The 16,191-nt window shown below is 45.7% G+C and overlaps 1 protein-coding gene across 2 annotated transcripts in view; it reads left to right on the forward strand.

Annotated features, from left to right (window-relative positions):
* The window catches only part of PNPLA1 (patatin like phospholipase domain containing 1), a 64,247-nt gene extending 50,609 nt beyond the window's left edge, over positions 1-13,638 (forward strand). The window contains exons 6-10 of one of the 2 annotated variants that reach the window (XM_049890711.1): positions 2,626-3,253; positions 5,914-6,000; positions 7,959-8,084; positions 12,759-12,864; positions 13,561-13,638. In XM_049890711.1, coding sequence (XP_049746668.1) covers positions 2,626-3,253; positions 5,914-6,000; positions 7,959-8,084; positions 12,759-12,864; positions 13,561-13,611 — 998 coding nt within the window. In that variant the 3' untranslated portion in view covers positions 13,612-13,638. Of the gene's footprint in view, positions 1-2,625; positions 3,254-5,913; positions 6,001-7,958; positions 8,089-12,758; positions 12,865-13,560 lie in introns of those variants that run through there. The other variant, XM_049890721.1, reaches the window with a different exon arrangement.
* Positions 13,639-16,191: the final 2,553 nt, after the last annotated feature.

A 16,191-nucleotide genomic window follows, 5' to 3' on the forward strand; every position in this document is an offset into this window, starting at 1 on the left:
CACTTTCTGGAAACCCCGTGCCCTCTCACCCACCCCCCAACCTTCCGCCTTTAGCTGGGCATGGACATTTTGACAGATATGACTGGTAGCCCTAAACCCATTCAGGAAAGATGGAATTCTAATGGTGGTATTTCAGGCATCATCAAAAAAAGTGGAGAGGTACATGAAGGATGAAGGTTTTCCTCATAGCCCTGGAACCACTCCAAGTAGGAACAAACACAGCTTTTAAGGAAGAAAATGTCTTGCGCTGGCTACCAGCTATTTTTTAAAATAATTTTTATTGTGCTTTAAGTGAAAGTTTACAAATCAAGTTAGTCTCTCACACACAAACTTATATACACCTTGCTACATACTCCCAATTACTCTCCCCCTAATGAGACAGCCCACTCTCTCCCTCCACTCTCTCTTTTCGTGTCCATTTCACCAGCTTCTAACCCCCTCTACCTTCTCATCTCCCCTCCAGGCAGGAGATGCCAACATAGTCTCAAGTGTCCACCTGATCCAAGAAGCTCACCCCTCACCAGCATCCCTCTCCAATCCATTGTCCAGTCCAATCCCTGTCTGAAGAGTTGGCTTCGGGAATGGTTCCTGTCCTTGGCCAACAGAAGGTCTGGGGGCCATGACCACCGGGGTCCTTCCAGTCTCAGTCAGACCATTAAGTCTGGTCTTTTTATGAGAATTTGGGGGCTGCATCCCACTGATCTCCTGCTCCCTCAGGGGTTCTCTGTTGAGCTCCCTGTCAGGGCAGTCATCGGTTGCGGCCGGGCACCATCTAGTTCTTCTGGTCTCAGGATGATGTAGTCTCTGGTTCATGTGCCTCTTTCTATCTCTTGGCTACCAGCTATTTTTGCTTTCTCTTCCAATTTGGCTTTTCTGGTCCAGATTTTGCCTTCACCACCTAAATCCTCTTGGGTTTGGTAGGGCTGGAATTTTCTCCTGACTCCAGGGGGGAGCAGGAGCTACTGATGAACCTTGAGAAATTGTGGTTGGTGCCCAGAGCCACCTCTTATTCCCCACCTGCCTTCTGAGAACAGAGAAGGGATCCGCCCCAGCCCACAGCCCCTGCCTGCCTGCCCCCGGATGGGCATCAGCTCCTGAAGGAAGCCACACCCTCAGGGTGTCACCCTCAACTCTTCACTCGAGTCCTGGCATCCTCTTTTTCCTCCCTTCTAAAGGACCCACATCCACCTAATTATTCCTGATGCCAGCAAGCCACCCTCTCTGCCTTGGCCTCCCCTGGCAGCAGCCTTTTGTCAAAGGGAAGGGTGCTGCTTGTTGGTGTGCTTGAAAATCCATATTCCCCATGCAGACCTGTGAACTTGGGTGTTAGAGCTCAGGGAATGCCAGGTCTACAATATCACCCAGCTCCAGGCATGCTAGGCCAGACCTTCCTTTCCTCCCCCACTTCCTTCCCTCCATCGTTCCTTCCCTCCCTTCCTCCCTCTCACAGTTTGATACATTTTCACATATATATGAAACCATGACCACAATCAAGATAGTGAACAATCCGTCACCCCAAAAATCTTCCTCATGCCCCTTTGTGATCCCTTCTACCCTCCCATTTCCACCACCTCCACCCCATCCCCAAGCAATCCCTGTTCTGCTTTCCATAAACTGTCCATTAGTTTGCATTTTCATATTAATGGAATCTTACAGTATATAAAAAAAAAATTATCTTTCCACTACAGTATGAACTCTTTTTTTCCTGGATTCTTTCACTCAGCATAATTATTTTGAGACTCGTTTACTTTATTGCATACCCATAGTTCACTTCTTTTCACTGCTGAGTGGCATTCCGTTGTATGGACATACCATAGTTCATGTATCCAGTTACCTATTGATGGACATTTAGGTTGTTTGGGACTATAATAAGTAAAAGTGCTATGAATATGCACGTATAAGTCTTTTTATGGACATATGGTTTCACTTCTCTTGGGTAAATACCAAGAGTAGAATGACTGGGTCATAGGGTAGATATATGTTAAACTTTTTAAGAAACTGTTAAATTGTTTTCCAAAGTGGTTGTACCATTTTACATTCCCACCAGCAACTAGATAAGAGATCCAGGTGTTCCATGTTCTCAGCAAAACTTGGTATAATAAGACCTTTTAATTTTAGCCTTTCTAAATGGGTGTGAGGTGGAATCTTATTATAGTTTTCATTTGTATTTCCCTTATGACTAATGATGTTGAGCATTTTTTCATTTGCTCATTTGCCATCCATATATCTTCTTTGATGAAGTGTCTATTTAATTCTTTAGGCTATTTCCCCCCAGATCTTCAATAAACTTTATTTTTGGGATGGCTTTAGAAAAATTACCTACCTCCCTTACACTAGACTGTAAGCTCCAAGAGGTCAGGAACCATCATGTTTGCTTTTGCTCCCTTCACCTCCCAGTGGCTTCTACAATGCTTGTATGTGCAGATACTCAGTAAGTATCCATTAAATAGGTGAGTTAATACGCAGATACTCAATATAAATTCAAGTATACTCGAGTTTAAATTCAAGTTGAAAACCACTAATCCTGCTTATGAAAATAATCTGAAAATGCATTTTTTGCGAACGCCTTGCTGATGCCAGGGGTTAGTAAAACTATTTGTGGCCTCATGCTGTTGTTTTTCCTAGATGCTGTTTACCTTAATTCTCCCCCCAGGAGAGTGATTTTCCCCCGGGTAGAAGTATACTGCCAGATAGAACTCGCCCTTGGCAGTGAGGGCCCTGAACCCAGCCAGCCACGCCTCCAAACAGAGCAAGCCCATCTGGAAGAATCCATGCAACTTCACGCACAGTGGGCTCCCAAAGAGGATGGGAAGGGTAGCAATAGCCCACCCATGTCCCCACCTGTGCAGACACCTGAATCCACTTGTGGGTGGCATGTGGAGTCACCAGTTTCAACACCTGAATCTTCATTTGAGCAGTCACTTGCATCGCCACTGGCCTTATCACCTTCACATTCTCCAGATGACTTGTCACCTGTAACACCTGTACCACCCCCAGCTGTGCAATTATCACCCAGCTTAACATCTGACTCATCACTACCCATTACACCACCTGAGCTGCCACGTGTGTTACCACAACAGCAGGTACGACCGTCTGGATCACCACCCAGATCTTCGTCCTGCCAGTTATCCACATCTCCCAGACCATCTCTGGGGCCTTTGACTGTGAAAGCACTTCAAACATCGCCCCCGTGTTCTCCTTCAACATCACCTGCACAGCTACCTATAGAGGAACTAGACCCAGAACAGCTCCCAGGTATGGACCCTTGTGGCTTCTCCTGGATTTCTCACGTGGGTAGCAGCACCGTGGCTGATAACCTTTGCTTCAGATGGGTGGATTTGTGAGGCTAGCAGAGGTTGCTTTAGCAACTCTGCCTGGTATGAGGACAGGCCACCACCGAGAGGCAGTGTACTTGACACTTGCTCATTCCTTTAGTCCAAATCAAAGCCTGTTGTCATGGAGTTGATTCTGACTCATAGCAATCTTGTAAGTCAGAGCAGAACTGCCGACCTTTTGGTTAGCAGCCAAACGCTTAACCTCCAGGCTACCAGGGCTCCTCCTTTAGTCCAGTGATTCTCAAAGTGAGGTCCCCTGACCAGCTAGCTGCAACATCACCTGGGAGCTTGTTAGAAATCAAAATTCTTGAGCCTTACTGCAGACCTACTAAATCAGAAACTCGGGGTAGGGCCCAGCCCTTTGTCTTTCTTATAAGCCCCTCCAGGTGATTCTTCTGCAAACTTATGTTTGAGAATAGCTGCTCTATTAGAGTTATTGAATGCCTCCCTGTGAAAGCCACTGTACTAGGGCTGTGCTACTCAGAGTGGTCCATGGACTAATGCCAGTCCCTGAACTGTTTGTTACTAGTTCACGACAAGATGAGAGTGTACATTGAGGGTAAGCGTTTAGAAAACGTTTATAGTAATAAGATATTGCCACGACATCCAAGAGCTTGATCGTCTTTTTTACTAATTCATTTGTATTGCACTTCACAAAAGCACTAGCCCATTATGGATTGGAAAATTAAAAAAAAAAAAAAAGTCAACTGGCTCTTCACTACAGATAGTCTGAGAAGCCCCACTACGGAGGCTGCAAAAATGAACAGTTCTTGATTCCCCACTTTCCGGGAGAGGCGATGACATGGATACCAAACTCAAAAATACAACAAGAATGAATAAGTACTACATCACCAACAAAACAGAGTGTTGGGGGGGGCATTTATAGAGGAGAATAATATCACCTCTGTCTCCGGGAACAAGGAAGGCTTCTTGGTGGAGGTGACAGGCGAATTGAAATGGGCAGGATTTTGGCAGTCGTGCTTTGTGGGATTGAATGGGAGAAAGTAGAAAGAGCACTTCAGGTTTTGTTTATTCTAGAGACTTGGTTGCAAGGTAGGAAACTGCAAGGTACATTCGGGATGAATAGGATTCTTGTTCGACCTCTGTGGATGGTGTGGGTGAGGGCAGAGGGAGAGGTACCCAAATGGCGGACTGAAGCCAGGCAGTAGAGCACCATCAGGGTCCATCAACCAAGCTTCCCTAGGTATGGCGAACAGCAGCACGGATTAGCAGGGTTTCCCTGTTTAGGGATCTGCCGCAAGTCAGGAGTGACCCCCTTCTCTGGAATGGGTTTACCTATGATTCTTTTCATCAGAATGAGACAAAAATATCAGGACATAAATAGTCAGAAAATTGCCAAAGTGTTGTCACACGCCCTTTTATTTCCTATTTAATACAATGCATTTATTTTATATTACTCACACCTGTGCCACTTGTTTTCAGGTGCCTGAGCAATCATGGGCCCTGAGTTGGTGTTCTTCATTCATGTTTACCTCCACTTGCCTCGGGGGTGGACAGAGGGTACCTATAGCCCAGTGGTTCTCAAATGGGTGCAAATCACACCCACCCCACCCCCCCCACCCCACCACCCCCCCCCCCCCACCAGGAGACATTTGGTAATGTCTGGAGACATTTTTGGTTGTCACAAGTATCAGAGCAGCCACAACTGTGTACTACTGGCACCTAGTGGGTGGCAGCAACCTCATCACCTGGGAACTTTGTTAAAAATGAAAATCTTCAGGTCCCACCGTTACCCACTGAATCAGAATCTCTAGTGGGTAGGGATGCTGCTAAATATCCTCCAATGCGCGCAACAGCCCCAAAACAGACAGTTATCTGGCCCTCAATGTCAGTAGCACTGAGGTTGAGAAGCTCTGTTACAATCCTCAGCTGAGCCTCAGCAGCCACATCGCGGATCATCAGAGGGACCGCGGCAGAGCAGAGCCTCCCCAGGGTTTGTTCTCGTAGGTCATTTAGCGATGACCATGGCGGTGGGGGAGGAAGGGCAAAAAGTCCTAGGAAAATCCAAAAACAAAGGAACAAGGCCTCACCGAAAATCGATCTGGGAGAGCTAGGGCCATTCAACAGGCCCCCGAACAAAGGAACTTCAAGTAGGGGAATCCAAATGTATTCTAGGTTATATTTATTTACGTAAATACATATATTACATAAATGCATGTTAATCTTCATAGATACTGTATCCCCCAAATCATCGAAAACACGCAAAGATACTATTTGAGAACAATGATCATAAGCTATTAATATTCTCTATTCTGATAAGAAAAATCATTACATAATACAGGTGATAGAAGGTTCAGGCTCCTATTTTCCTGAAAACTGTCCCTAACATGAAAATTTTTTGTGAGGGAATTGTTTATACTACTACATCAAGAGTCAGTATGGGTCCTCCCATAGGTGGTGCTGCCCTGGGTCTGAATCAAACCCAACAACCCGATTCAAATCCTAAATATTTGAGAACAAGTGAGATATTTATTGTTGTGAAATGCTCTTATTTCAGGAATGACTAAGTACGCCTCCCCCACCCCATCTCCCTCATCTCACCTGTCATTTTCCTTTTGGCTGTAGCTCCCCTTAGTGCTTCAAATCCAAAAAGCGCCACACCTCTGGTTAATGTGAAAGAAACCATCTGCAAGCCTTGTGTGATGTAAGTTTCTTCTCGACTGGGAACTTGTACTTTGCTTTGGTCAGAAGTTAAGAGCAAGAACTCAGGGTTGAGGGGAAGGTCCAGCTAAGTGACATTTTCCGAGGCGTAGCAAGGGTAACGAGTGCCCAGGGGCAATTTCTAAAAGTTGTACCCCCCAAGTTCAAGTTGAATAGACGTTGAAAGCAGCGACGGATCAGTAGAAATGCCTTCCCCGCACTTGTCCAGCTGCCTCAGTCAGGTGCCTTTTATATTTGTGGCACCTCGGAATGTCTTTCTGTGCCTCATCTGGCACGCCCTTAGACTTGCACTTGATGGCAAGTGCCCCCTCTGTCTTTTCCTGTCACTACAACTCTGATATTTTCCATTTCTTTTGCCGCCCCTGGGAACAATGGGATCATATTCTAGTTTGTGTTAGTATAGTCCACCCCTTTATGTTTCACTGACCACCACCACCGCTCCTCTGTTCTTCCTCAGTGAAGGAAATGTGTGGCAAATGAGCCTGTTCACGGCGACAGTGTCATTCTATTCCATCCCCTCCTCCGCACATTGGGGAATGCATCTTCGTTAAGCTCAGTGGAGAACGTGCTCCCTCTCTTTGTTCCTCCCCTTATTTTACTCTCAGTTCAAGAGAATTAGCAGGCATTCCACATCCTAGCCTTACGTAGCCCCTGCACAGCATGATTTGAGGAGTTCTATCAAAAACCGGTTTTCTTTTTTTTTTTTATCAAAAAACCGGCTGCCACTGAGTTGATTGTGACTCATGACAATTCCATGTGTGCAGAATAGAACAGCACTCCATAAGGTTTTCAAGGCTGTCACTTTTCAGAAGCAAATTACCAGGCCTTTCTTCCAAGGCACCTCTGAGTGAGTTTGAACCACCAACTTTTCAGTTAGTAGTTGAGTCCTTAACCATTTGTGGCTCCCAGGGACCTGGCACTACCAGAGACTTCCCTTAATTCAAATTATTTTCTACCATGATAAAAAAAAAAAAAAATCCATTGCCATCTAGTCAATTCCAACTCATAAAACTCATAGTGACCCTATAATACAGAGTAATACTACCCCATAGGGTTTCCAAGGCTGTAGTCTTTACAGAAGTAGACTGCTACATCTTTCTCCCATGGAGCAGCTAGTGGATTCGAACTGCCAACCTTTCAGTTAGCAGCCAAGCACTTAACCACTGTACCACCAGGGCTCCTTCCAGAATGATGAGGGATCTAATATTCCTTATGTTAGATATTATCCTCAGAAAGACTTTTTTATAATGTGCATTAGTTTTCTAGGATTTGTAACATATAATCCATTAGTTAAAGAAATTATGAAAGGGCCTGCAGATCTGTATTTTTTTTAGTTCCCTGAGGACTCGGTTACCAGTTGGATGTCAGTTGGGTTAGCCAATGGAAGGTGGCAGCAGGAGACCCAAGGGATACACAAAAAGAAATTTGGGGTATTTCTCCCCTCAAGCCTATCACTTCTGCCTTGGGGCAGTTCTGGCAGTGGTTGGGTTTCTCTGAGGCCACAGTTGCACGTGTTGGGAGAGCAAGACCTGAGACACCCTTAATTTTGATGTTTCCACTCTACATCATATCAAATATATTAAAATATACCTGCTTCCTACATTAAGTATAAATTTTACTATAAAACTTTTTGAAAGGGTTTATGTAAGTTTAATGATGTTGAGCTTAGGTATAAATTATGCAGTTTTTTCACATAATTTAAATTTTATTGCACTTACATATTGCCGTATAAAAGTTTGAGTTTCAGTTGATTAGTTGGCATGATGTTACTTAGATAAATGTGCATCGATTACAGAAAAAAGTTCCCTGGGAACTCTGACATTCAGCCAGGGTTGAGCCCCACAGCACAGGTGTATCTGCCTTCTGAGCTGTAGCAGGGCCCTGTTGTTATAGGACACAGGAGAGGCTGTTAACAAACCTCCACTTCATCTCTTTTTCCAGGGAGAGCCCTGCCGAAGACTCAAACTGGGCGAACAAGTTGTTCAAGAAGAACAAGCAAAAGACAAGTGGCACCAGAAAAGGCTTCCCAAGACATTCACGACGCAAAAAATCAAGCGGCAGAGTGCAGTGAGCCTGGCTAATGTTTCCTAAATTTCGCAGGGGATGGTCTGCCGGAGGGCTCCAAGGAGTAGAGCGGGAGCCAGTATGGAGTGGGAGTTAGGAGCTTGGACTTTGGAGTCAAACACACCTGACATAAAATCTTGCACTGCCATCTTCTGGCTCGGTGATCATGATTAGGACGCCTGGTCTCTCCAAGCCTCCATTTCCTGATCTGTAAAATGGGAATAATACCAACTCTTAAGGTTATCGTGCAGGTAAAAGGAAATCAACTGTGTAAGTTGCTTAGCAGAGTGCAGAGTGTGTAATAAGCCCTCAACAATTAGGAGGCATTATGGTTCTATAACCCCCACAGGTTAACCTCTCAGCTTCTGAACAGAAATGTACTCAAAAATCAAACTAGACAGGTGGGTGGCTACATGACCCTCAACAGGTAGAACTCCAAACTGATGCCAACTTACAATTAAAAGCCTTAATCAATGTAGGCCTGCTTCTTATAGCTCCTTGACTATATAATATTGTCATTGATTTAATCAGTTAATATTTCTTGAGCACCTAATAAGTACCAAGCATTCTACTGGACTCTAGGGATAATTGGGTAAGAGCTTGGCTGCTAACCAAGAGGTCAGCAATTCAAATATACCAGTGGCTCCATGGAAACCTTATGGGGCAGTTCTACTCTGTCTTGTAGGGTTGCTATGAGTCAGAACCGACTTGACAGCAGTGGGTGTTTTTGCTGGGGATAATTAAACTTGATCCTTGACATTGAAGAGTTTATCCCAAGTTGAACTTTAGACCAAGACAAGAATAAACATACTAATTTGATAAACTTTGAGCCACACCTAAACCAGATCTTAATTTTTTACTGAACCATAGCATTGTTAATTGAAGGAGTATGCACACATATGCACACACTCACAAATTCAAAATGCCAGCCTCAAAAACAAATCAAGCCAGGTCATTTTGAGCTTAGGCATAAATTATGTACTTTGTTCACATGATTTAAACTTTATTGCAATCACATGTGACTGGATAAGAGTTTAATTGCATTTCAGTGGATTAGTTGATATGACGATCACTTATTTCATGGGATTACCGAAGTGTTCCTTAAATGGAACAGACCCACGCTGCTATTGAATTTGCTTCAAGCCTTTATTGGTCAGAAAGATCCCTAAATCATTCTAGGGCACATTCTTGCTGGTCGTTCCTGTCCCAGCTGGGGTCTCTGGGTACACATGTATTAGAAAGACAAGGGTCAGAGGGTCACCCTGGTAGCCAAAGGTCCACTTCAGAGTCTGGACTAGTAGGTTCTTGGTGGGTGGTGGGAAGTTGGATGGCAGAGAGGAGATTCTAGGAAGTAGACAGACTCAGGTGTCACTTTCTGGATTAAAGGATGAGCAGAGAGGGTGCAGGGCTCAATGGGCAGTTGGAAGTCCCTGGTGGAGGGTGGGGGTCATAGGATCAGTGCAGTGCGGGATTATTCTTACTCTGTTCCCTGGTCTCCAGCCCCAGGACTTCCCTGAGTTTCCATCTCTTTGCCTCCATATCCCGTACCTGGGGGCTCAGGGTCGAATTTGTTCACGGAAACTTAACAGATCTCCCAAGGATGTGGGTACTGAGGATGATTTGGGAGCCAGGTCCAGACTCAAGTCCCTTGATTCCAGGGCCAGCCTTTCCACTACATCTCGGAGCACTGGGAACTATGCAGTTCAGCCGGAGCTACCTTGCCTGATGAACTTCTAGGACTGAAGGTGTTTCATAAAGAAGTAGGCTGTGATAAAAACAAACAAATAACATCCATAAACTCTGGGAAACACCGTTGTCACTGGGTCACACATCCTGCACCAGGCAGGTGCTTGTCTACAGCTTTCCTTTACAGAGCAGGTTGTGAAAATGCCTGCAGGCCGTGTGCCAGTTGAGGGATCTTAAGCAATTCCATGCACGTTCTCTACCTGGAGCTTCAAAGGCCAGGTAACCAGTAGCTCTGGAGCTGACTCTGACTCAGGGCAACTCCGTGCGTGTCAGAGTAGAATTGTTCTCCATAGCGTTTTTCAATGGCTGGTTTTTCAGGAGTAGATTGCCAGGCCTTTCTTCCAAGGCACCTCTGGGTGCACTGGAACTGCCAACTTTCCAGTTAGCAACCAAGCAGATTAACCATTTACACCACCCAGGGACTGGAAGGCCAGATAAGGGGGCAGAAAAGAGAAGTTCAAAAAGGTTAGGAATGAGAACGGGGAGTGATCCAGAAAAAGGAAAAATCTGCTCATTTCCTTCCAAACTATAAGTACAAGAGACACTGTCACATCCATGGGCTAGTCCTGGGCAAACTCCTGGCCCCCATTTGATATCCTTGCCAACAAAGAGCAGAGGGGTTAGAATAATAGCTGCAGGGTAGATGTTCCATATGTTAATCAATGTGTATGTATTTTTTTAATCAGATATTCAAACTCATATTCTGATTTAAGTTGTATTACCCAGCTATTGAGGAGCCCTGGTGGTGCATAAGATCACTAAGATTCAGAATCAACTCAATGGCAACGGGCCCGTTTTTTTGGGTGGCGCAGCGATTAAGTGTTCGGCTACTGACCAAAAGGTCGGTGGTTTCAACTAACCAGCTGCGCTGCAGGAGAAAGACATGGCAGTCTGCTTCTGTAAAGATTTATAGCCTTGGAAACTCTATGGGGCTGTTCTACGCTGTCCTATAGAGTCACTATGAGTCGGAATCCTCGCGACAGCAACGGATTTTGGTATGCCTGAAAATTTATTTAGTGCTTATTATGTTCTAGACACTGCACAGAGAGGTAAAGGAAGAGGCCCAATGTCACACAGTTGGTAGGTGGCAGAGCCAGGATCCAAAGGCAGGTTGTCTGCTGCCAGTGTCTTGATGTTAACCACTAAGCAATACAGGCTCTCAGGGTAGAAGGGCACTGGAGTGGGAGTCAGAAATCAGTTTCTAGCCCAAGTTTCTCCATTTGGGCAGTCCCTTTACTTCATGGGAGGTTCTGTTTCCCTATCTACATAAGAACATGCACCCTGCCTTCATCCCATGGTTATTTGGAGCTTAAATGAGACACCAAACGTGCAGGCATCCTGCGTAATTCTGGGTGGTAAAGGCAGGTCAGGTCCTTCTGACTAGCACCCAGGCCTGTGTGGGATGTTGGAGTGGTCCGGGGCCAGCTTGAGAGCTGGGTCACCAAGCGAATTCTGCCAAGAGAAAGGGGCATGCAGAGAGTCTCTGAATGCACAGAGGAAGGATGCAAATGAACAAGTCATCTACGTCATGACTCTGGGATGAGTAAGCCCTACATTATTAGGCCAATACAAATGTCATTTGGAAGAGACATTATCCATATCTTTTAAAATTTTATACCTGCATTCTTTATAGGATGAGCAATTTTATGGCTTTTTCTGACTTTAAACCCAGTATGTGCTCATTACCAAAAAAAAAAAAATCTTCCCCAGAGGCCATGGTCCCCAGACCTTCAGTTAGCCCAAGACAGGAACCATCCCCAAAGCCAACTCTTCGGACAAGGACTGGACTAGACTATGGGATAGAAAATGACACTGGTGAGGAGTGAACTTCTTGGATCAAGTAGACATATGAGACTATGTGGGCAGCTCCTGTCTGGAGGGGAGATGAGAAGGCAGAGGGGGTCAGAAGCTGACTGAATGGACACGAAAATAGAGGGTAGAGAAAAGGAGTGTGCTGTCTCATTAGGGTGAGAGCAACTAGGAGTATATAACCTACCTAAAAAAACCTAGCAAGGTGTATATAAATTTTTGTATGAGAAACTGACTTGATTTGTAAACTTTCACTTAAAGCGCAATAAAAATTAAAAAAAAAAAAAGATTACAGCCTTGGAAACTCTACAAGGCAATTAATAAATAAAATAAAAAATCTTAAAATTTAAAAAAACATAAGAAGAAAGTAAAAATTGTCAGAAATCCCACTGCCGAGATGCTAGTATTTTGGTGTACCTCCTTCCCTATTTTTCCATGCGTACTCACATATGCAGACTTTTTTTTTTAATGAACATGGTATTATTTTGTAGCCTGCTTTTTAACTAAATATATGTTGTCGCTTATTTCCATGTCAAATAAATATAAATCTAGCAAGTTTGCAATGGTTCCATAGTATTCCACTGGTGTGGTTATACCATTGTTTATTTAATCAATCCCCAATGGACATTTAGATTGCTTCCAATTTTTTTTGCTACCATCAATCAGCATTACTATAAATCTCCCCATAAACACATCTTTGTAGGACAGCACAGAGCCAGGAAACAGCACAGTCTGTGCAGGCAGTTAACGGCAGTGACAAGGATAGAGGTAGGTAGAGGACTGAGGTACACTTGGGAACAGGGGTCGAGACTAGGTCCAGCTGGCTTGGAAACAGTGCTGACAAGGTTTGACTTCACCTGTGGTGCTGGGGAGTCACCGCAGGGTTTAAACAGCGGAATGACATGGTTAGATTTGAAAGTTATAGAGCATCCAAGAATGTGCAAGTCCATAACCCAGCAATTCTCCGAGGTGGGCTCTGCACGTATATGCCTCCAGTTGCTCAGAGAGGGCGAGTAACTTGCTCAAGGTCACAGAGCAGGCGTAGGAAGAGCATAGAATTTGGGTATTCTGACTCCTCCCTTTTGTCTCATTTCTCCTTCTACTGTGGCTTCTCTTATTCAGGTCTGTTCCCTGCCCACTCAACTTCCCTCTGCTCTCTGCTCCTGAGACAGTTTGGGTCACTTACAGGTCTCGTCCCAACCGGATCCAGGAATACAGTCACCCTGAGGTACAGAATTCCCTGGGGTATCCCTAGAGGCCTGATACTGCCTGTCCTGCCCTGGGAAGTTAATGCTGACCTCTGGGCCCCATCGACCTGGCCTCCTTTCTGCCCTCTTCCTCTTCCTGGGTCACAGTCAATGTCAATACTAGCCTTGTGCCTTGTGCCACTAAGAAAACAGCACCCCTTCCTCGAGAACTTGATTGCTAGCTGTTGAAAAATTGTCATAATATACTGATTTCATTAGACAAGACACTTAACTGCCAATTGCTAGGAAATTGAGAAATAACATACAGAGCCACAATGTCTGTGAAGTGCCTTCCCCTTTATATTGACACCCTATCCTTGCACAGTGTCCTCAGCACTTTGGAGGCTGCTCCACTCCATGCCTTTCCTGAAAAACCAAGTGTTAACTTTTATAAACTAAATGATGTTTCAGATTCTCTTTTATCACCTCTCAATGGAGAATATCATTTGCAGAGCAGCAAAGTACCCTTGTATGACAAAGCTAACCCCGTAACTGGCTTTTGCTATAAATGGCAATTTCCAATTTCCATGCATCAGGTCAGCTATGATGGGGCCTGACTAGTTACTCAGAGCTGCCCAAAGCTTATGATGCTGGAGGGGGTGTCCTCAGTGCAAGGAGGATGAGGAAAGTCCTAGACTGACTGACTTGGGAATGAAGAATCCATGTCCTTTTCCTAGGAAGCTATGATCCGAGAGAGAAAACCTGACCGGAAACTGGAGAGAACCTGAGGACCCTGAGGTGGAGCCTTCTCCCCACCACTCTCAGATGCTTCCCCTGTTCCTAGGCCTTTCAGAGACCAGGGGCAACACTCACCACCCATCCTGATGGTGCAGAGGCTCCTGTTTCCCTTGAAGAGAGCCCACTTGTCCAAAGAGCCTCTCTGCTTCCCTGCGACCCTTCTGGACCTTTCACCACCCGCTCTGAACCATCGTCAAGGCAGCGCTGAGAGCACAACGCAGACTCCCCTGGGCTGGCTAGGCTCTGGGTCTTCCTCCGAGCCTCGCCTGAGTTCACTGCTTAGATGGGCCCTATCACCTCTGGCCTCCCAGGATACAGTTCAACACAGAAGAACTCTTGGGGGTCAGGTAGGACGGAGCCATGGACACACCTCTTGTTTCCTGTGGTGTGACCTCCACATTTCAAGAAACCAGGTTATCCTTCTGTTTTGTTTTGCTCTGAGCTCTCACAGTGCACGAAGGCTGGCCTTGAAACCACGAGAACACTGCCTGCCTCCCTCCCCCACCAGCACCTCAGCCGCTCACTGGAATTAGATGACGCAGTTTGTCCGGGATGCTACCTGAACACTGGGATCTTTAAAAGCTCCTCAGGGACTTCTAAGTCAACGGGCAAAATAATTCTATTATGAAAACATTCTGCATCCCACTTTGAATTGTGGCGCCTGGGGTCCTAAATGCCAACAAGCGGCCATCTAAGATACATCAATTGGTCTCAACCCACCTGGAGCAAAGGCAAAGGAAGAACACCAAGGCCACACGACAACTAAGAACCCAAGAGACAGAAAGGGCCACATGAACCAGAGACCTACATTATCCTGAGACCAGAAGAACTAGTTGATGCCCGGCCACAATCGATGTCTGCCCTGTCAGGGAGCACAACATACAACTCCTGAGGGAGCAGGAGACCAGTGGGATACAGACCCCAAATTCTCATAAAAAGACCATACCTAATGATATGAATGCAACTAGAGGAATCCCAGAGACAATGCTCCCCAGAACTTCTGATGGCACAGGACAGGAACCATCCCCGAAGACAAATCATCAGGCATGAAAAGGACTGGTCAGTGGGGGGGGAGAGAGATGCTGATGAAGAGTGAGCTAATTAAATCAGGTGGACACTGGAGAGTGTGTTGGCAACTCTTGACTGGAGGGGGGATGGGAAGATAGAGAGAGAGGGAAGATGGCAAAATCGGCACGAAACAAGAGACTGAAAGGGCTGACTCAATAGGGGGAGAGCAAGTGGGAGAAGGGAGTAAGATGTATGTAAACCTACATGTGACAGACTGATTGGAATGGTAAATGTTCACTTGAAGCTTAATAAAAATTAATTAAAAAAAAAAAAAAAGCTCCTCAGGGGATTACCTGGTCAGCCAAGGCGGAGACCCACTGCCCTGGACTTCCCTGAGTCCTGGTGTGGAGTCCCTGGGTGGTGCAAACAGTTAACATGCTCAGCTGCTAACCAAAATGATGGAGGTTCGAGTCCACCCAGAAGCACCTCAGAAGAAAGGCCTAGCCATCTACTTCCAAAAACATCATCCACTGAAAACCCTGTGGAGCACAGTTCTAGTCTGACACACATGGGGTTACCAGGAGTCAGAGTTGACTTGTTGGCAACGAGTTCGGGGGTGTAGTTGTAGAGGAAATCAGACCAAATCTCCCTCCTTCCCACCCAGCTGTTCATACCTCAGTGAAAATGTTCTACCGGAAAGACACCATCAACTTCTCTTCTTCCAGCCTGTCCAGAAAAAAATGAAATTAGCCTTCCTGCTCCCCAGAGAGGGGTCCCTAGGGGGCACAAACGGTTAAGCTGTCAGCTGCTAACCAAAAGGTTGGAGGTTTGAGTCCATCAGAGGTGCCTCGGAAGAAAATCCTGGTGATCTACTTCTGAAAAATCAGCCATTGGAACCCATATGGGGCACAGTTCTACCCTACACACATGGGGTCATCATGAGTCCACACAGACTTGACCGGCAACTGTTTGGGTTTTTTTTTTTTTTTTTTTTTGGGCTCCCCCAGAGAGCAGGCAGCCTCTGCCCTAGCCAGTCTCAATAAGGAAGCCCAGAGCTGCTCACAGGCCTCAGACGAATTTGTTTAACAAATCCTAGAATGCAAAACCCAGAGCAAATGGGTGGAAAAAAAAAAAAAAAAACCATTGCCATTGAGTGGATTCTGACTCATTACGACCCTATAAGACAGAGTAATATTGCCCACATAGAATTTCCAAGGAGCACCTGGTGGATTTGAACTGCCGACCTTCTGGTTACCAGCTGTAGCGCTTAACCACTATGCCACCAGGGTTTCCAAAAATGGATGGAAGACAGCCTTAAACTGGGAATAGGAATCTGAGGAGGATGTGTGCAAATTTAAGCCCAGGTTGGGGTGGAAGCAAGGGGCCAGGTCCTCCCAAGACCGCTCTAGAAGGTCTGCCTGGGAGAACCTAAATGTGCTTTTGAGAGGCCTGAGAAGAGAAGAATCAAAGTCCCAGGTGTCCTCGCAATCCTCTGCCTACTCTCAGACCAGTAAAGGGAAGCACCCTAAAGGCTTGCACGGTGGGGAAGAGACCAGGGGTCT

The sequence above is a fragment of the Elephas maximus genome, chromosome 1 (genome assembly GCF_024166365.1).
Source record: "Elephas maximus indicus isolate mEleMax1 chromosome 1, mEleMax1 primary haplotype, whole genome shotgun sequence".
Classification (NCBI taxonomy): Eukaryota; Metazoa; Chordata; class Mammalia; order Proboscidea; family Elephantidae; genus Elephas; species Elephas maximus.